Source organism: Talpa occidentalis, unplaced genomic scaffold, assembly GCF_014898055.3.
Source record: "Talpa occidentalis isolate TD23 unplaced genomic scaffold, MPIMG_talOcc4v2.1, whole genome shotgun sequence".
Lineage (NCBI taxonomy): Eukaryota > Metazoa > Chordata > Mammalia > Eulipotyphla > Talpidae > Talpa > Talpa occidentalis.
The window spans coordinates 137,095,569-137,116,889 of NW_026555331.1; the positions used below are offsets into that span (position 1 = coordinate 137,095,569).

At 48.3% G+C, this 21,321-nt stretch overlaps 1 protein-coding gene across 7 annotated transcripts in view; it reads right to left on the reverse strand.

Moving 5' to 3' along the window:
* GRM8 (glutamate metabotropic receptor 8) overlaps window positions 1-16,623 on the reverse strand; it is an 811,967-nt gene extending 795,344 nt beyond the window's left edge. For 3 of the 7 annotated variants that reach the window (XM_054692626.1, XM_054692630.1, XM_054692629.1), the window contains exons 1-2: window positions 16,495-16,543; window positions 3,130-3,952 (exon numbers count right to left, since the gene is read on the reverse strand). In XM_054692626.1, coding sequence (XP_054548601.1) covers window positions 3,130-3,639 — 510 coding nt within the window. In that variant the 5' untranslated portion in view covers window positions 3,640-3,952; window positions 16,495-16,543. Of the gene's footprint in view, window positions 1-3,129; window positions 3,953-10,935; window positions 10,956-15,818; window positions 15,927-16,494 lie in introns of those variants that run through there. The other 4 variants (XM_054692631.1, XM_054692632.1, XM_054692627.1 and 1 more) reach the window with 4 other exon arrangements.
* Between the last annotated feature and the right edge of the window lie 4,698 nt (window positions 16,624-21,321).

The window sequence follows — 21,321 nt, forward strand, 5'->3', positions numbered from 1 at the left end:
GGGGGCCAAGCTCCATAAAACTGTCCTAAATGTTCACCTTTATTCAAGTCACAGCACTTGGTTTAATCAAATTATTACTTTTCAAAGAGGAACTGTAAACTAATCCCCAATGCATTAATTTGTCAATCATTGCTTTGATAACTATTCTAATATTCATGCCAATCCTAGCAGATGTGTTTAAACAGAATACATTCACACATAAAGTAAGCCATTTTCTATTCCAAGAGTGACCATCTTCATTTCATAATTATTATCAGTGTGGAGTGCTAGCTGGAGACCTCACATAAATCATCAAAGCAAATTAAAATAGCACAACGAGAAATTGTTATTATCAAATTCACATTCACATTGTTCCAGGCTCAGTTGGAAGATGGGCTGAGCACCTATATCCTCTCATTTACTTTTGAAAAACACACATTTTTCAAGCCTCAGTAATTTGGTTAATTACCTATAAGTGTAGCTGCTTCCAATTGTTAAATGCTCACCCCGGGCCAGCACAGTGGTCTTAGCTATGGCATCCACCATAATCAATGCCCACTTCTGGCTCCGAGCCCCCCACTCCCTGTGTTCTGGTCTAGGATGGTGAAAGCAGCCCCTTTGTGGGCTCATAAATAGGCCTGGAGCACTGCACTCCACCCAAAGGGTCACTGATAAATTTCCCACCTGTTTAAATAAGGTCCCTCCAGAATTACTCAAGAAGGTAAGGAGAAAAATGGTCAGTGAGGAAATATCAGAGCAGAGAGAAGCCAGGTCCAGCCTACATAGAAAATAACCCACCTGTTGCTCAACTGTCCCAGGCCAGGCAGGTTCATTGTTGATTTGGGCAAATGAAAAGAGAATTTTGGAGGCTTCAGTATCTTTGACAGGTCTTTCATGCTGGATCAGGGGACCAGACTCACAGGCAGACCAGCAGGCAGGGAGGCAGCAACTGAGCCCTCTAGGCCCAGAGAATCTCCCCTTTTAGCCCTCACTTCTTGGCCCATGTGTCTGCTGTTCCAGGCACAAATACCCCTTGCTCAAGCTCCCAAGCACCCTCCACAACAACAGGTAATCATATGTGGGCAACGAAACCTGGGAGGAAAGCAAAGCCACGGCCAGAGGCCAGTGAGGAAAAAAAAAGCCTGACTTACTCCATATTCCCTATTTCACCCTTCAAGTGCCTGGAGGTTCCCTTTGGGACCTAAGGAAGAAAGGGACATGGCCAGGTACCGGTGGAACTCTTCAAGGGCATCTTCCCAATAAATCTACCCAACATTCTGGCACAATGTTACTATTCCCAGTGTGTAGATAGCTGATTTGGAGGTAAAATGAACCAAGCTTTGAGAACTTCAAATAAACACATCCCCTGCATCCCACTCAGCAAAGCCTGAAACTAGCATATGGAGAGGAGATGGGATTCACAAGAACTACAAGGGGATTGATGGCAGCCCGAATTAGCATATAAAAGACAGGGTGTACCTGGATTGAGAAGAGCCGGAAGGGTTTCCTCTTCTCTAAAAATGGGTATTGTTGAACCATGGTCGTTGAATAAAAAAAAAAAAAATCAGGGAAAAAGATGCTTTGGAGTAGAAGGGGAGGGAAATAAAGTCAGAAAAAAGAGTTGAGAAAGTGGCCAGAGCTGGACATCACCTGAGAGCAGGAAACACCAGCTGGCTAGAAAGTGAGATTGATGGGAGAAATCCTAGATCCCAGGATGGGGAGCCCTGGAGAATCCAGGCAGGAGGTCAGCTAGCCCAAGAGAAATTATCAGCAGCTTTCTAGTCTCCCTGAAAGATTTCCTGAGATGGAGAAATAGAGCAACACTGGCTGCCTCATTTAATCTTGTGTCCTCATGGCCAAGAGGCTCTCCATAATGCCCTGCTCAAATGTCCCTGGCATTCCCTGAGCCCATTTGTGCCTCCTCAGTGCTCCTTAGATGGAAAGCTTCTGCCCAGCAGCGCGCTCACTTAAGAAAATGCCGTCAATCTGCAAACAGTCAGTACGCTGTCTCTAAGCATGCTCTCCTTTAAAGCAAGGGAATTCAGAAAAGCCAGACAGCCACCTTGGGAGGGGAGGGGTGTGTGGAGGAGGAGATGTTACAGAGAGGATTCCAGAATGAGAAAGAAGTAAACCAAGCTAGAGGTCCCCTTGCAAATCTTCCAGAAGCCTTTGATTCAACTCCTTTCATCCTTTTTTATGAAGTAAGTTTTTCATCACTTTGTTCATTTTTGTCACCATATCTGTCATCTGTCCAACTTCTCCATATCCTTTGAATATTTTTAAATCTAATATGCATGGGAACAATCTCTCACAGTATCGAAGTCTCATCAATTCAGAATAAGTTGGAAAAGTTATATCCTACTGAGTAAGAAATCTCAGTGAAAAGTATTTTCAAGGGAAAAAAGCATGTCTGTTACAAGACTACATCATGGATATTAATAATATATCATGAGCAAGTTAACAAAAGACTGAGTTACAATAACATTTTTATGCCACTTCCTACTTCTCACAGTATTGCTACATGCATTATTTTATTTTGCCTATTTTATTCAATATGTAATTTATAGCTAATAGATCATCAAGTCTAAGTCAAAATTACCCTGCTAAATTTGAACTTTTAACTCAATAAGGATTATATATAATTGCTCCCAGTCTGTATTAGACAGTCTGAATTAATGAGGTTCTGCTCTGTTGTAGCTGTGATAAACCTGACAATTTTATGGCCATCTTTTATCCCAGAGTGTCACTCCCATCTATGCATTAGTAATAAATACTGTTTCTTCACACAGGAACTTTTGTCATAACAGAGCATCCCACTTTAAGGAAGTTTCACCACGTAAATTATCTTATAACTCAAATACCATTGAACTGCTTTATATGATAAACATGCTGGCTTTGATTTAAAAAGAGCCTCAAAAAAAGGACACCGGCAGCTGTTGTGGAGTCACTGAAATGATCACCTTTCTGTTTGTTCAGGGAGGGAAAAATGAGCCACAATTAGTCCAACTCATCATAGAGAAAGGAATTAAATCAGCCCGAGTGAAAACATGGTCACAGAATCCTCCACCTGAGGACCCGAGTAGCCCTGAGTTTGGAGTCAGAACAAGATTTCTTACTCACGATGGTCAGAAAGACCAGGCCTGTACCTACCTTAAAAAGTCTTAAAATGTTAGCAACCATGATGGACACAGAGCTTGCTGCAGCACCTATGACGCCAGAAATCTTGTCCGGTTTGGTGAAAATGGGCGGGTCCCCGTTTGCACACTTCACGTCAGAAGCGTCTTTCTCTATCAGAGCCTGCACGAACGTCAGCGACTGCTCCAAAGCATAGGTGTCCCTGGAGCAAGTGTCGAGGATCCGGACACCCAGAGTGATGTTAGTGAGGAGATCAGGGTCCTTATTAATCTGGTCGATGGCATAAAGCATGGCCTCCAGTCTGTGGATACCCTTTTCCTTCTTCAGGTCCCCACAAGGCACCCCTCTCTCTCCCTTTGCATGCACAGGGAAGAGACCCCCCAAAATGATGTCCCCATCCATTCTTATGGAATGGGCATACTCCTGGCTGTGAGTTCTTTGCATCATTGTGAGGATCCAGTAGAACTTGGCCGTCAGGAGGAAGAAACAAGGGCAAGAAGCTGATCGCTTGCCCTCGCATACCATTTTCTCCAGGGGTGGTGTTGCAATCCAAGACCCAAAGTTTATTCTTGCCGAAGAAGGAGGAGGACCACCTGAGGCTGCACCTTCTGGAGGCTACCATCAGGGCCCATGGAGAAAGGCTCTGTGGGTTTCAGCAAGTTATCTTGATTTGAATGTCACAGTGAATTTCCATCAGACCCCTAAGGTTCAATTCTATTTCCATACAAAGTCAACAAGCCTGGAATGGTGCAAAAATTTGAATAACAGTTGAGGTTCTAAGGTTGGGATGAGGTCAACAATTCAGGTCCTGGAAGTCATCCCTGTGGCAGAATTGTTCCTGGGGGTAGGGGGAGAGAAAAAAGGGTTCAGTTCAATGAATCTCTATTTTTCACACGTTTAAGCCCTGTTTATACCAACCTCTTTTTTTCTTTAATTTCCCCTATTCAGTAAGAAACTTATTCTTTTTGTTCCCCAACGATTCTGAACACCTGGCTGTGCTACATCTAAACAGGGAGATGGATGACAATTTTAGAGCAAAGGAAGCAGGAAAATATCAAAAACTAGGTTGATTCTCCCAAGTCAAAAGGTATTTTTATTTACCATTTTATTTCACCAAGTCCTTTTTCCGTGCCAGTAAAAATCCTATGATTGATGGCATTATTTCCTGCCAAATCTGTTTTTACTTTGCACAACTGTCTGAATTTAGCGTTTAAATGTTGTCCACAAAATCATAATGAAAGGTTATCTTCTGTGATGTATTTAACAAGCCAGTTGTCTGTTAATAACATTTTTTGGTGCCTCAGATTTCCCAGTGGGAAAGTGATTATTTGATCATAAGAAAAAATGAATGAATGAATGAATGAAATCTACCAAAATGTTTAAGTTTTATAGCTTGTAAAAAGATTTACTATAGGGCCTCCCCTGGTGGTGCAGGTGGTTGAACGTTGCCCTGTGATGCTGTCCACAACCTCCGCAGCACCAATTCAATCCCAGCCTGCCTGCGAGGGTCCCGCATGGTATGGCAGACCTCTCCTGTCTCACCCGCTGCTCCCCGCAGCAGTGTATTTCATCACTCTGCCTGTTCTGTTCCCCACTCTGTCTCTGGTGAATCCTCTCACCCTCCCACGCATCTGGCCTGTACCCCAGCAGTTCTTGTATAAATAAATCTTTAAAAAAAAATTTACTATAGAAACTTAGCCATCTCATATAATTGTTTTATTGTTCTCTGGTTTAAAAAAAAAAAAAAGAAACTTGAAAATTGAACACATAGGGAGGGTCATGTGTGAAGAAGATCCTGTTGCTAGTGTCAGAGCTTCCTATTAAATGTGTTGGGGTGGAAGCCACAGGCAGGCTTACAGTTCTTTAGGAAACTTGCCTTGATCCTAGAATCACTCCAACAAATCAGAGCTGGAGATCAATTGAAGACTTCTTAATTTCGTCTGACTCAGTGGGGAAAACAGTTATTTCATCAAGACTAGAAATAACCTAGAGTGAAAAAGCCTACAAGTAAATCTGTAGTAAAAGTTTATTCAGGGACCTCTACTCTTTTTTTTTTTTAAAGATTTATTTTTTATTATGCATACAGGAATTGGGGTATAGGCCAGAGGTGTCGTGGGGGGTGGGGGCGGGTGAGAGGATTCACCAGAGACAGAGTGGGAAACAGAACAGGCGGATTTTGACTGAAATACGCTACTGAAGAGAGCAGTGGGAGAGTCAGGAGAGGTCTGCTGCACCATGTGGGTGGCTCCCTAGCTGGGGATAGAACCAATGTGGCAGTGGCTGTGTTATAGGACAGGGAGAGGGGCAGCCCAAACCCCGCAAACCTGCCTATTCTAAATGGGTTCTGCCATCCGCCACATCAACACAAAACATGACACTTTAATGGGAAGGATCTTTAATAAAAACTAGGAAACAATACAGGTGAGGCAAAGAGTCTAGTTTCTAAATGAAGCACCCAAAGTTACCCATCCCCTCGTGGGTAAAACTCCATCCATATGGGGTCGGCCCAGAGCAAGGCCCCAAAGTCTACCACAAGTCTAAAACATCTTCCAGTGGGGACCCACAGAAAAGGGTCACAAACAACCGGACAAGCCCGGAAGGAAAAGAGCAAAATCAACATCCAGACAAAAGCTGCCATTGTCACCTCCCCACGGGTCTCACCCACATCTGTGTCACCCAGTCCACGACCAAAAGACAAGCGCAGTTTCTTCACATGTCTCTAGGCTCCATGCGCCTCCTCCAGGTCTCCTGGCTCCATCTTGCTTCCTTCCTTCCTCAGTCTCTTCTCCAGCTTCTCCTCCTCCTGCTCAGCTCCACCCTCCCTTGGGTGGGGCAGGGAACCTCCCCCTTTCCTGGGGACCACCCTGTTACAGCTGCAGATAAGCTTCATAGGTTGCATCTTAAGCCCTTGCACCGCCACGGAGGCCCAGGGACCTCTACTCTTAAAGAATTCCATGAGATTCTTTCAAAGGACTTCAGAGGAGAATTCACTTAACATAAGGGAATAAGAGATTGGAAACAAAGTTATTGTTAAGAGAATAAACAGCATGACTTGTTCTGGCAATGCTCATTTGTAGTCTATTTATACATGTGCAGTTGAAACCTGAAATTTGGACAATTCTCCTCTTCCCTACCCAACCAACATCTGGTTGTATTTTCCATTCACTTGCGCCATTTCCAGTTCATAAAATTTTCCTTCCATCCTCCCTGTCCCACAGGAAAGCATGGTGCATCCCTAGGGGACGATTGAACATATGTCCAAAATCTTCAGAGAAAGCTGTACTTTGTTCATGTTCACATCAGAAAGGGGGACCAAGAGTCATTGTACTGGATTTCTGAGTAGATACCCCAGGTCTGGCCAGACAATGGCCTGCTCTGCTGAGATAGTTCTATTCTGCCTCTGGCAAGCAGCCCTGCCTCCTGCCAAATGGTAGGCCCTGGATTTCTACTATTCTGCCCCCAAATACTTAGTCCTTTTCTCAATTTTCTCACCACTTGGCTGATAGTCCCTCACTCAGTTCTCCTAGCAGCTGCTTCTCCCTCAGAAAATCTGTGCCTTGACAACAGTCTGACCTCAGGCATTCCACAAAAGGAAACACAGAAAGTCAACTTGACTTTCTGGATGAAACCATTTAAATGACCTTGACTAAGGGGAAGTGAAATTGCATTTTCGTTTCACAAAAAAGACCAGTTACAAGACAGTGAGACCTCATGACTCTGGTTACCAATTCAGAACTTGGGACCAAGCCCACGCCGTGGAGTTGACCCTAACATACCCACTTACTGACAGATGACAGAATAAATGGCCACACGAAGGACAAATGTTTACAGGGAAGAAAAACAGAAGCTGTTGTTCTCCGAAGACCAGCCTTGCCTCATGGTAGCAAGCCACCTCCCAGCACTGAAAACACTTCAGAAAATAAATGTTTTTCTTTTAGAGATGAACATAAAAACAGTCCATCTGTTAATTACAAATCATCCTCACCTACTAGGGACTAGCCTAGTTGCACTCACTGTACAGTCTTGGAATGAAAAAAATTGAATGTCTTTTACAACTATTGGTATTTGGGATCGCCTTTAGTCTCTCTAACATCTCATAGGTCTGCTGACAGTTAAGGAAGGAGTCTGGGGGTGAATGAAGAGCTATGACACAGTTATCGGTTTTGTTTAATGGCTGAACATACCTAACTGGAAAGCAAAAGTGTTGTCTATTATTTAGGCAACAGCCCACTTGAATTTTATATAAGTTCTCTCCTCCGCAGCATAGGATGGATGGCACATCACCCTCTGAAGCCTGGTTTCCTGGTCTTCAAAGGAGCGACAGAACCTGCCACCCGCATACATGGAAAGTGCTTGCGTGGTACAGAAAACAGGAGCTGAAAAATCCATTTTTTACTAAAACAGAGCAACTTTTCCCTTTTTTTTACTAAACATTGTTTGTCACTTTTACATTAAATCAGAGCTACTTCTAAAATATGGAAAGATTGGCGTTATTTTAAAATCGGATACATTGTCATAAAAATCACTCACTGTAGTCAGCTGAAAGGTTTAGTTTCTCTTTTAAATTCTAAAGATAAAACATACAGGATTGCCCAGCTATGCAAAAGCAGACGGTCCTATGAAACGTTTGTAAGCCAAAATGGAGTAAAGTGAAGAAGCAGTTACTGCTAGTCCACATGGAAAAGTTTTTTTAGTGTTCCCAGACCCGAAAAATAACTTACTACATCATACCCAGTAAGACATAAAAACCTAAATAGGACACAAGCATAGAGTAAAGGCAGGAATAATGGGATAAATATGTGGCCTGCAGAAAGGGGTGTGGGGGAGCAGGCGTGGCCTTGATGCTGAGGTGCTCACAGTCCACCTTATGGCCGCTGCAAACCACGCTACTTTGCTTTTGGGCTTCTGTCGTAGAAGCAAAGCTTCTCTTTGGATTTCTTTCAATTAGAGAAAACAAATAGCAGCGCAGGTCTTTTGTAAAAGCAAAACAGTGTAACGGAAACGTTTGAAAAAATGGAAGATCCCTGTACTTGAAAGCTTGTGAAAAAGTTATGTAGATTGTGTCACAAGACAGGGAGAGGTGCACCCCAGACCCTGCAAACCTGCCTGCTCTAAATGGGTTCTGCCATCCACCGCAACAACACAAAACATATGAGACTTTAATGCAAAGGAACTTTAATACAACTAGGAAACAATACAGGAAAGGCAAAGAATATAGTTCCTAAATCAAGCACCCAAAGTTACCCGTCCCCTCATGGGGAAAAGTCCCCCCAAACAGGATTGGCCCAGAGCAAGGCCCCAAATCCTGCCACAAGTCTAAAGCATCTTCCAGTGGGGACCCACAGAAAAGGATCAGAAACAACCAGACAAGTCTGGGAGGAAAAGAGCAAAATCAAAATCAAGATAGAAGCTGCCATTGTCACCTCCCCACGGGTCTCTCACCCACATCTGTGTCACCCAGCCCACGACCAAAAGGGGCTTCATAGGCCTCCACCAGGTCTCCTGGGTCTCCATTTGGCTTCCTTCCTTTCTCAGTCTACTCTGCAGCCCCTACTTTCCCTGCTCAGCTCCACCCTCCCTTGGGTGGGGCAGAAAACCTGGGCCCTCCCCCACAACCACCCTGTTACAATTGGATCTCATCACAGGACCTTCCGTAGCCTCCTAGACCCTTACACCATCCTCCTGCATTCACCTAAATGTATCCTAGTTGAAGTCAATGAAATATGTAAAGAAATAACGAGCTTTATCATGCCAAACGACTCTCTACTTCATGTACTCTACTTGGTTTACAACATAACAGTTTTTTCAGAATGGTAGGAGCGAATACTGTACATTTACATAGACAATTTGATAAGGTAAAATACTTTCAAAAACTAGTGGACATCAGTAAATACCATGAGGGCTCTGAGGTTCAGAGAGAGGGGGAGAGAAAAGGACATGGGGCTACAAGAAATAATATGAGGAAAAACATAAATTTTCAAAGCCTTAAAAAATATATAATAGCAAAGAGGAGGGAAAAATAAAAGCTTTTCTTTCAAATTAACCTACCTCTGGGGCTTGGTACAAACCTCGCCTGTGCTAGGGACTTTGAGGAGGTGTGAGGTCTGTACTCCTGAAATTGAACCTCTATAAGAAAGACTCTTTGCACAATTTCTGAGCCCACGAAAAGCAGCTGCCCTACTTTGCAAGAGACTTAGCTATTAACTCCAGAAGCGTCTTCTGTTTGCTCCATCCCAGCCATGCAACTAAGGCACATAAATGGAAAGCCTTATATCATCAGTATTTCCATCAAAAGATCCTTGCTAGCCAGGGTCTGCTGGGGAGAAGGGCTCCCATTGGTACTTGAGTCCATGACTCCCTAATAATGTTCTATTTCCTGAAAGGCCAGGAGTAAGGACAGCTCCTAAAGTCCTAAAAGCCCTAAATTCTACTTTTTATTTTCCACCTTATCTTCCTGGTATCAAAGTCTCAAGTGTTGAGCAGACTGTCTCATTGAATTTTCATAGACCAATCGTTAGCTCTTGCATAAATGAGAAAAGATGGCTCAAAAGAGGGTGAGTATGGCCCAAAGCGCTGATCTTATAAGTGGCACCACAATTAAAGTCCTCAGACTCCCAAGGTGGGTCCTGTCTTTTGAGAAAGCATCAAATGCTTCCTGGGCATTTATTATTAAGATTTATGCTGGGGCCTCCTTGGAGGTGGCAGGGGTTAAGACGCAGCACTCACTATGAAGCTTTCTGCAATATGAGTTAGATCTCTAGCCAGGGAGCTGACCCACATGGCACAGCAGACCTCTGCTGACTCGCCTGCTGCTCCCCTCAGCAGTGTATTTCAGTTGATCTGCCTGTTCTGCTCCCCACTCTCTCTGGTGAAGCCTCTCCTCTCACCCCCCTCCACCACATCTCTGTCCTGCACACCGCTCTTGTATACACAAATAAATAAATCTTTAAAAAAAAAAAAGATTTATGCTGACTGGATAGCATAAGTGATGGTGAAGCCCTAGCCCCTCCACTGAGCTCTCTCTGCAGAGATCTATCTTCATGGCTAGCTCTTTAACAATAACATACTAATTAGAAAGGGACAATCTGGGGCATTTTGGGGGAGAGGTGATTTCTGCATCTCTCAAAGTGTTGTGAACATCAAATACCATTTGTCCAAATCTCTGCTTCAAATCAGGTTTCTTCACCTGCCTGATGCCAAGGAGAACAAAACACCAACATATGGGTCTACTTGGGTCGGAGATCACGTCTCCCTCCAGCACTTGGCAAGTGCTTTTAAGACATGATATAGGGAATATCCTCAGTAAGGAAGATCACTAGCCAATAACTGTAACTTCTCATTAAAAAAGCCGAACAACCTCCCTATGCTAGATTCCATTCAGCTCTTTATCAACTCACAAAATTACAATTCCAGCAGCTTCTCTGGAAACTACCCACACTTTCTGCAGTTTTTTTTTTTTTTTTTTTTAAGGTTTATTTATTTATTTATACAAGCACTGGGTACAGTCAGAAGCATGGGAGGGTGAGAGAATTCACCAGAGCCAGAGCGGGGAACAGAACAGACAGACTGACAAAATACACTGCTGAGGAGAGCAGCAGGCACGGCAGGAGAGGTCTGTCATGCCTTGTCAGACCCTTGCCAGTGGCCGGGGATCGAACCGGAGCTGCAGAGGCTGCTTCGCAACCCAGCACTCAACCGCTGCACCACCAGGGGAGGCCCTGCAGTTCTTTTTGATTGCTTTAGAAAATGTATCCTTGGGCCTAGATTCTTGGTGGAACAGAATGAGAATGGGGCAACAGAGCTCTCCCCTAGCAACAGCACCTGGAATTGGAGGCTTGTCTGACAGTCATGGGCTGATGGCACTGAACATGTCACTTCACCTCTGTGCGCTTCCATTTCCTCATCTGTGAAATGAGTGAGACAGGCCACATGATCTCAGAGGTGTCTTCCAGCTTCCCACTCGGAGATTCTATTATTTAATAATAAGGGATTATGAAACTATGCTCAAATATCAGAGCAAGGTTTTGCCAACTGAACACAATAACTGATTTTGTTTGCAAGCTCAGTGACTTTTTTCCATCAGTGAGAAAGGGTTGTGAAAGCTCTTCTGTATAAGCAGGCCCCATATTAAGACAATCTGATACAGGAGAAGCTCAACTTACTAAACAGATAAATTAGAAGATGATTATTTGCATTACAAAAGAATTCACCACAGGTTTCCTTTAAATAGCTAAATCCCCCATGCATTTAAAATACAATCAGATTTAGCAGAATTCAATCTGCAGGGTTTTTTTTTTCAATGACATAGTTATTGCATAAAAGGACCATAACCTAAGGTAATGAGAAGCCACTTTTATATTATGTATCATATAAAGAAGAAGGGAAAAGGATGAAACCAGCTTGTGATGAGAACTATCGTGGGGCTGGAGCCTCGCACATAATCTCATTTCCTTCACAAGATACACCTATGAGTTGGTTCCCCTGCCCCCATTCAAAATAGGAAGAACCTTAAAACACAAAGATTACATGGCCACGTCTAGAATCTTGGGTGAGGATTCAACTGTGGGACTGTTGCTACCACCCCCAGAGTGCAGAAACCCATGGTGGATACACAGCTAAACCTGATTTGATAAGGTGGACTGTGAGGGTGGCATCCTGGGGTCACAGGAGTCCCTGATTCTATCTCATGCCCCCCAGTGCTGTCTAAGTAGCAATAGACACATCACTTCACACTTAACCTGGTCTCAGTTTGTTTCTAAACTGAAGAATGATATCTGCTCATTCCCTGGGCTGTGAACTCAAGTAATATAATGTATGTAACCATATTCTATAAACTGCCAGCGCTATTAGAATGTACAGGGGTGCCAGTGGTCTAACAATCATTCATGAAACAAAAATATTTAAAGGTGTATTCTGCTTAGAAAACTACGTTCCCATGACACTCAGAGCTGGTCAGAGCTTACAAGTCATGTGTCCAAGGAATCAAAGGAAAATTGGAAAAGACACAAAAGGAAAAACCAATTGAAAGTGCAACATCTGACCTAACCATCCCAAACTGGACCACCTGGAGCATCCAAAGGTCTACTGTGGTGACAAGATATCCTTCTGCAGGACAATGGTAAATCTCCCAAAGCTGTAAGAAGGATACAGTGCAGAACTCCTACCACAGAGGGTCATCACCATGAACAGTTAGCCAATAAACCACCAAACCTCTCCTACCTCTTCCCTCTTCTGCAGAGCTGATTCCCTCTCCCCCAGATCTGGATTCCCCCCAGCTCCTATGTGCTCCTGTCACAATCTTAAGACCTGGTTCTCTCATTACCTCCCCCGCCCTCCTAGGGAGTGAGGGATTCACTGACAGGTATCAAAATCTGAAGAGGCATCACTGTCATCCCCCAAATGGAGCATTGCTTTAATAAAACAATTCCTAGGAGATCCATAATTTTTTTACCAATGAAATTGTTAGAGGGAAAAGATGTCCTGAGCTAATCCCATACAGGCTTTGTGGACCCCACCCCCACTCCAGACCAAAGTCATCAAGACATTGGGAAAGACGAATCCCATCACCACCAAAGGGAAGGTTGCTGGGACCTGAGGGTGGATTAAGCAGCCAGGGTTGGTATAAAACCAGACACGTGGGTCTTGGGGGGCTCGCTCTCCTCTTGGCTTCACGGCTCATGGCTCGCGGCTCGTGGCCAGCTCTCAGAGTGTCATTGGGATTCCAGGGCAGCAGAAAGGGTAGGACGCATTGAAGACTTTATTTCCCTCTTTTCTCCCTGGGTTGTACATTTCCTCATTTCCCCTTCCCTTGTAAATAAACCTTTTATTAACCTTTTGTGTGTGCCTGCAGTGGAGTATTAACAAGTCCTTTTTAAGCGCGTGGGTGAGGACCCACAGCCAGGCACCCCGTTTTATATCGGGGTTGCCCTGTAACAAAATGACTCTAATAATGTTGAAGACTGGCAATGAAACAAGCCAATACCGGAAGCCATCAGGAGTCAGAAGCCTCTCAGCAGTGCCTCTCACTGCAAGGGCATCACCACAAGGAAGGAAGCTCCTGGAACAAGAATACATCAGCTCAAGGTCCTTCTCAGTCAGTGGGCAAGTTCATTACAACTTGTCAAAACACCAAGTAGAAATGAAAATCAAAGAAAACACCTTTCTGAATTAGGGAGGGAGGCCCAAATCTAAGAGTCTGGCCAACAGAAAACCCACTTTGGGACTAAGCACTAAGATCCAGATGCTCTCTGCTCACATCCTCTCCTGGAGTGTCTGTCCCTCCAAAGCAAACTACTTGTCTGTCTAATGATGTCCAATCAGGTCCCATCAAGAAAACAGCAACCGTTCCCCCAAACCTTCACAAGTTAGCCTGCTCAACAGACATGGAGATGCAACCAGAGATTGGCTATGGAACCAGGTGAAAGATAAATCCATGCAGCAGCATCTTTTTTAAGACACTGGGGCCGAATAACTCCACTCCCCAGACTAAAGCAAGGTTGGGCATAACAGAGACCAGAAGAAGACCGGCAAAGAAACTTGGAAGGAAAAACATAAGCGCGTGGGTGAGGACCTAGCCCTCTAGCCCTGAAATGTTCAGAGTTGTGAGCCTCTAGCCCTGAAAACAATGGGACATTGCTACATAATGATCTGTGTGTGATGTTGCCAATATGAACGTCATAAATTCACACATAAATACCAATTAAACAGGGGGTTCCAACCTGCCCAGCCAACTTTGAAAATACCACCTCTCCAAACCTCTAAGCTTTCTCCTGCACTCACTGGAGCTCAACTCTTCCTTTTTCCTATTCCTTTTGGATTTGGATGTTTTTAGAATTATTCAAGTAGTCATAATTAGCAAAGAGAGGGTGGTAGGGCAGAACTAGCAAGCACAAATCAGTGGAGCCTAAATAACAGTACAGAGCTGTGTTCTCAGCATCTTTCTCTTCGCTCCCAGTAAATGCTCTCCTAGAGAACCTCTCCTCATCTCTTTGTCACCCCATCTCTGATACAAGCAGGACTTCTCTGTCTTCATCTCAGGTATGATACAACCTGTAGTTGACTCTGAAAGTGCATTTTAAATTCTGACTTCATTTTCCCTGATAGATCTGGCTTTGCTCTACAAATTTATCAAACCACCTATTTGCAAGACCCAGACAATGAATTCCACGCAGCTGATTCTGTCCTCCTGCAGAGCTCTTTCAAGACATTGTTCACAAGCAAGTGACCAAGGCAAACTAAAGTGGTTTCTGTAGCCATTTGCAATTATTGACAAACAATTTCATAACGGAAAATGGAAATTACAGTCAAGTGCAATAAGCTGTTTATCCAGGATCTACCTGCTGGTGGCTCTTTTCCTCTTTTTATTTTTTTTTTTCCCAAGCATAATGCAAGCTATCATCGGAATGCATTTCTCCCTGTTTCTGATCTTTCTTGTCAATATCTCCACTGGAAACCCTGTTTTCCAGTTCTGTCAGTTGGCAGGGCTTGTAGCCGGTCACGGTAGTGACCGAGACGGTAGTGAATTCTAGGGAGTTGGAGAGGCTCCCACGCCGTCACATCTATGGTAAAGGATCACCCCCAAATAGCAAATAGGGCATTCCCTCCCGGGCGGGACTCGCTTCAGAGACTGTGGGATTTGGGCTTCTGCGCCTAGCGGGTGGCTCTATTTTCACCCGCACCATCCCGGGAGCACAGACACCCTCTGACCCCAAGCTCTGCAATTGGGGCCACCGGGAAACAATTCTTGAGGGAAAAGCGTGGGGAGTGTGGTCTTGCGCAGTTGGGTGCCTCGCACGCCTCTCTGCATTTCATTTGCACCAAGTAAGCGTGTCAGACAGACGGTTTGGCTTTTTGTTTTTGTTTGTGTGTGTTTTTGGCAATTCTGTTATATTTTCACCAACTGTACAAACCTCAAGGGTTTCCCGAGCTTTTTGGCAGAGCAGATGGGCTCCATCTAGATGGCTCAGAGGGTTCTCTAGCTCCATCTCCATTTCTACCTCCATTTCAGCCCCCCAAGGCACTCACCCCACCCACCCCCCGCGACTCTTCCCCCCGCTGCAAGCTCCTTTTCCTTCTCAGTTCCCTTGGCTTTGAACCCTGGCTCCGGGTAGAGTCCAGGGCCTTAGGGGAAGAACCTGGTTCCTCTTGCCTTTCCGGCGCCAGTGGGGGTATTCCGGGGCCGCCCTAAGAGCCCCGGAGCGCCCGGGGATCCAGCCTCCGCGCCGCCCGCCCGGGAGCGCCTCCGCCCGCGCCGCACCTGGTCTCCCCGAAAGCCCACGCCCAGCGCCCGTCCGCCCGAAGCTGGAAACTGGAGCCACCTTGTCCGCAGGTGCTTCGGGAGACTGTTGGGTGCATTTGCCTCAGCTCTTAACACTCAAGATTCCCCCAGACCGTTCCTCTTCCCCCGAGCCGCATCAAGACACAAAAACTCCAGTGTTTTCCCGAAAGCCACAAAACGGGGGCGCAGAAATCCCAGCCTCGCCAGGCTAACTCGGAGAACGCAAACTCAAGGCAGATGCGCGCTGGGCGGGGATGCGGGGTCTCCAGAACCCCCAAACCACCCGGCTCTTCCCGCGCCTCCCATCTTCCCTGGATCCTGGGTAGACACTCATCCACCCCTCAGGAAGGCGGGGGTTACCCCCCAACTCATCCGGAAGCCTCTAACTTCGGAATTCCCTCCCGGTAGATTCGCAGAACGCAGGTACCTCGTCACCTCAGCGGGGCAGTTTCGGACTCCGCCGGGGCTGGTCCAGGAGGTCACCCGGGCGGGCGAGGCGAGGAGGGGCGCTTTCAAATCCTGCCGCCGCAAGCCCCACCGGGGCACCCCGGGCGCGCCTGCCCCCCTCCAGGCACCCTTCAGCCTCCCGTTCGCCGGCTAAACTTTTAAGGGATCACATCTCCAAGCCTTGGGAGTTCCGAGCCAAGCCTCCCTCTCAGCTGAACCTCTTCACTGAAATGTAATCACGGGAAGACAAGAGAGGTGGCTGCCTTGTTCTTTGCAACGTAAAATCAACAGACACCCAATCAAGCTCCAATGCCCGGCCAGCCCCTCGCCCCCTGGTGCCCGCTTCTCCCTCGCCCCCCATTCCCGCCGCCTCCACCAGCCAGTGCTCCCCCAGACTCCGGGTGTGCAAGGCCATCACTTGCGCCCAGGAAAAGCAAATCACTAAAGTGATTTGAGAAAGAACACAGCGCACCTGGCCGTGCACTGGCTGGCATTAGGGAAGAAAACGCAAAGGGGACTAAAATAGGGAGAATTCTCCTTTTTTGCAGCAAGCAGAGCGTTTGGAGACAGTTTGGGATGGGGGCTCTTTTTTTTTTCCTGTGGTTGGGCACTTGCTTTCTCCTCTTTTCCTCTTTCCGCTGCTCGGCGAGTCTTACCCTGCTCCCCGCAGAGGGCGCGGCGAGGAAGCCCGCGGGGGCCCGCAGCTCCATGTCAGCGCCGCGGCCGCGCCAGGCGAGCACCGCGGCCGCACTTGTGGCTGGTCTCGGGGCTGAGGGGGCTGAGCTGGCCCAGCCGGCGCCAAGTCGCTTCCATGTGAATAACAAATACTCCCACCGGCGGCGGCGATTGGTCTGCGCCCGGCGCCTCCCGATCCTCCGCCCGCGGCCATTCACCCCGCGCGGCGCGGGGAGCCGCGGCCGGGATCGCGCCCGGGATCGCCAATCGCTTCGCGCCAACCAGCCACCTCGGGGAGCGAGAGGAGGAACCCCCGAGGGGCGGGGGCCCCTGGATTTCGGTGTCACGGAGCAGCCCCGGCGCGGGCGGGAACAGGAGCGCGCGGCGGGCGGATTCCCCGCGCGCCACGGCACCTTTGCTGGCTGCGCCGCGACGCGCAGATCAGAAATGTCAATAGTTCTGATTTTTTAAAAAAATCACCCTCATCCGCCCCGCCCCCTACAAAAAGGGAGGACCCAGGGCTGGGTGCGGGGGGAGCGGGGAAGCAGTGCGGGCGCATAGAGAAGGAACGTGCTCGGGAAGGTGCTGAGCGCCTCCGGCTGCTCCACGAGCCCGGACCCCGCGGGCAGGCGCCGCACGACGGCCCCGGCGCCCGCAGCAGGACCGCGAGCCCGGAGTGCTCGCCTGAGCTCAGTTGCGATAAGAATGCACGGGGGACCGCGAGACTGCGGCCACGCTAGGGGTGCGTGGGGGCCGGGGGAGGCGCACAGTAAAGCCCACCAGCCGCGCGGTTCCCCCCGCAAAGTTTGCCTCGCGCCGCGCAGCTGTCAGGCCATTTATGCTGCGCCGCAGCTGGGGCGTGTCTGTTCCCCACTCCCGCCCTGAGGTGTCGGGGTGCCTTCCACCGACCCCCAGAGGTGCAGGGTGGCCATCAGATGGTGCATTTCTCTGCCCTACACACAGAAAGGGGCTCAGGCGGCCGCGGCGGCCACCATTGCATGGAGCTGAGAAGGAGCCGCAGACGCGGGCCAGGAAACTCCTGCGGACCCGCGCTGCCGGCTGCAGGGCTGCTGCGGGGAAGCCTCGGGATTCCCTTTGCCTCCAGCCGATGGAAACCCGCCGGACTCTACGTGCACCGGCCGGCGGCCCTCCCTACGCGCCGGCACCCAGACACCCCGCACCTGCCGGGAGAGGGAAGCCCTCGCCGCCCCGCGCGGAGCCAGGTGGCCGGCCCGGCCTTGTGCTGGGGAGAAAGTTCCATCTAGAGGCGGCCGAGCGCAACTGCAGCGCGCGCTCCAGGCCTCCACCCCGGCCGCGGAGCCGCGCGCGAGCAGCCCGGGCAGTCAGCGGGGTGGGGGGCAGGACCCAGAAGCGGGGCGCGTGCCAGGCGGGTCCTCGCCCCGCCATTCGCCGTCTCAGCAATGAACTTCATCCCCTTCAGCATCATGGACCTCACGCCAGGAGGTTTGCGTTGCGCGGGTGCCTCGACTGTCCTGTTGGGGCTTCCCAAAGCTCTGGGGGGTGATCGGATAAGTCCTCTCTACCGATAAGGAAGGAAACCATGGCTCTGAGACAAGGAAAATACTAGAGCTGCCTGATTTTAAAACCCACGCACACTTCCTCGCTGGGCTTGTTGCTTTTTCCAAAACCTGGACAGGGTATGATGATTCCCTCGAGGAAACCGCAGCCTCTTTGCTGCTTTCATAAAGCCACGCTCACCTTCTGTCACTGGGGAAAATGTACCGATTGCCAGCCCAGGGGCCCACACCCCTCGCGTTCTTTTTTTTTTTCCATTCCTGTTTCTCTCCCATCTCCGCTCTGATTATGGAATCCTTATCTTACAGCCACAGCCACCTGGAGGGAGAAAGGAGGGTCTGGAGAAGGTGTGTGTCCTCAAGTGTCTATAGAAGGAACTTCTATGCCTTGACTGTGCAGCACAACTCTGAGGAGGGGAGGGGAAAATAAAGGGGGCAGTGGTCAGTGCTGCCTTCAGCAGGCCAGGTGCAAGGAAAAGGTACCCCTAATAGATACAGAGATAGGGTGGGCTCATCAGCCATATGTCTGCATCAGAAGTTTGGGGGGTTGTCTTATCAAGTGAAAGAGTCTCCTCCCCCTGTAGTGGGAGGTCAGCTCAGACACTTGGTTTCTACAGCAAACAGCTCTCACCTCACCCCCAAACTGAAGAGAGATGATATCTGTCTCAGCAGAATCATCACAGGTAACACATGGGGCATAAGTTCTTCAGTAAACCCTTTACTCTGTGTGCTTTAAATCCATTTGAGGGGGCCAGAGAGGAGTGGAGGGATTGGAAGAAGAGGGCAGGCAGAGCATGCCCCCAAATACCCTCGCCCACAGAGCTGCTGGTCAGGGTCTGCTCAGCCAACTGCAGGTCCAGTAGATAGTTGCCAGGGGTGAACAGGAAGGGGGCAGCACCCTCTCACCCTGGTGGGCCCTTTTCAGTAATGGGGACAGCACAGCTGGCTGTGCCTGGAGGCCTAACAAGGCTGAGTGAGCTGCTCAGGGCACAGCGCTTCTCCCTTCCCATTGATCATTACCTGCAGAGAGCTGGCGTCCCACAGGCACACGGCTGCCTTTTTTGCGGCAGCCTAGTGAGAGATGCGTAGCATTGATCTCTCCCAGGGAATGCGTGATTCTGATGGCTGGTTTTGTATCATTTTAACTCTTGAAACTCAGAATGGGGCCACCAGCAAATCCTATATAAACTATGGTCGACAGAGACTAGATCCAGTCTACAAATTCTGGGTGATATCCAGTGACTTTATCGGGTGACCTCAGAGCTACAACATAAACTCAAGAACCTGCCATAGCCACCCAGGCTGATAAGAACATGGGGCTCAGGAAGAGAGATGATCTCACTCTCACACCAAAAAATGCATTGGACTGCCCAACCCCATTTCACCAACCCCAAGACCCGCAGTCCTGCTTGCCTTCGGCTGCCACCACCGAATCACAGGCAGCATCTCAGCCAGGGGAGTCCAGAAGGCAGGTGACCCAGAGTCACCACCCAGCCACACCCAGGGCTACACACTCTACCATGTGAACTGTGTCCTTGGAAAGTGACTGAACTTATCATCCATCTCACCCCAATTATTTATGCAAAGCCAAATACATTTCCTGGTGGTTAATCCTCCAAGAAGATTTGCCTATAATCTTCTCATATTCAGTTGATTTAAAATGTGAGAAACTGCCCATGTGCTAGGAAATGCAAAAAAACAATGCCATATGTTTGGGGTCCATTTAACTCAAACTGTGATATGCATTCCACACATGGAGATTTATGCCATGTTTCTTGCTTTGGGGTACTCATAAAGACTGGAACCTAGGCAGGCTACTCCCCCAGGAGGGAAATTGACAGCATGAAGCTCCTGCATGGAGCAAAGTTGACAGGGGACCGTGGGGAAGGAATTTGTTTCTTTTGGAAAGTAGGACAATATTTTTCTAGCTAGACCATCTGCAAGTCGTGGTAAGTGCACCATGTGTGTTTTGCTCAGTTTGTTGAAACACTGGCTACTGGCAGACAAGTGAGACTGACAGACAGGGCCAGTGAGGTTGGTGGTGTGCTCCTCGCCCCTGCAGCCAGCTCACACTGGTTTGCAGGGGTCACGGGAGGGGCTTCCCAGGGGGGTGCATCTGGCACAGGACAGACACATGCCTATTGCTTTGTTTGGAAGCACATCCCAAATCCAGGATTCAGGGACAGGTCGTTTATATCGGAAGTGGGTGAACTTCCAAAATCAGGAGGGAAATGAGCCAAAAAGATGTATCACCAAGTCAGCTGCCACCGTGGGCACCTGGAAACTTAATCCTGGTAGAGAATTCTGGAAGCTGGGATAGAACACACACCACAGAGTCCCCCCAACCAAGGGGTAAGAGAAATAGAGTACCTGTACACCTACTCCTATTGGTAAGACATGCTCCCGGTGGGGTTAATTCAGCAGTTCCCCTAGCAGGTGGGTGGGCAGCCAGCCTCCAGAGAACAGGTAAAGCTAACAGCAAATAAGCACACAGGCCTGTATTCTGTAGCAGGCCACGGTGTGGAAATAAGTGGTAAATCTGAAGACAATTGGGCAGGTGATGGCACCTACAACCGCTGCTCTTAGGACAAACACTCAGAACACACACTGATCGAGGCAATGTCTCTCCACCTGTGGGCCTGGAACCACCTGCCTGTGTTGCTGGATCGAAGCACAGATTCCTGGTCCCACTCTGGGATGTTTGGACCAGACGCGCAGGGATGGGGCCTGGAGACCTGCATGTTTTGCAGACATTCCAGATCATTCTGATGATGTTCACTAAGATCTGAAATGCACTGCTCTGAGGAAAGCAGTCCCCTCCCAGGCAGTCAGCAGGAAGTATATTTGAATATATAAAATCTTACTTGCAAAGCCTAAGTAAACAGACCTTAGAAATCTAGAGCCCAGGGAAGGGATGCCAGTCTGCCCAGATCTGTCTGTGCTCACAGATGCTCCTGGTCCTCTCTTTTATGTTTCTTTTTAACTTAAGGAAGTTCCAGGGCCTCCCCGGTGGCGCAGCGGTTGAGCGCTGGGTTGCAAAGCTGCCCGCGGCCTCTGCAGCGCCAGTTCGATCCCCGGCTGCTCCCCGGCCACTGGAGGAGGGTCCCACATAGCGCATAGACCTCTCCTGCAGCCCGCTGCTCCCCTCAGCAGTGTACTTCGGGCCTTCTGCCTGCTCTGCTCCCCGCTCTGGCTCTGGTGAATTCTCTCACCCTCCCGCACTTCTGACTGTACCCAGTGCATGTACAAACAAACAAATAAATAAATAAATAA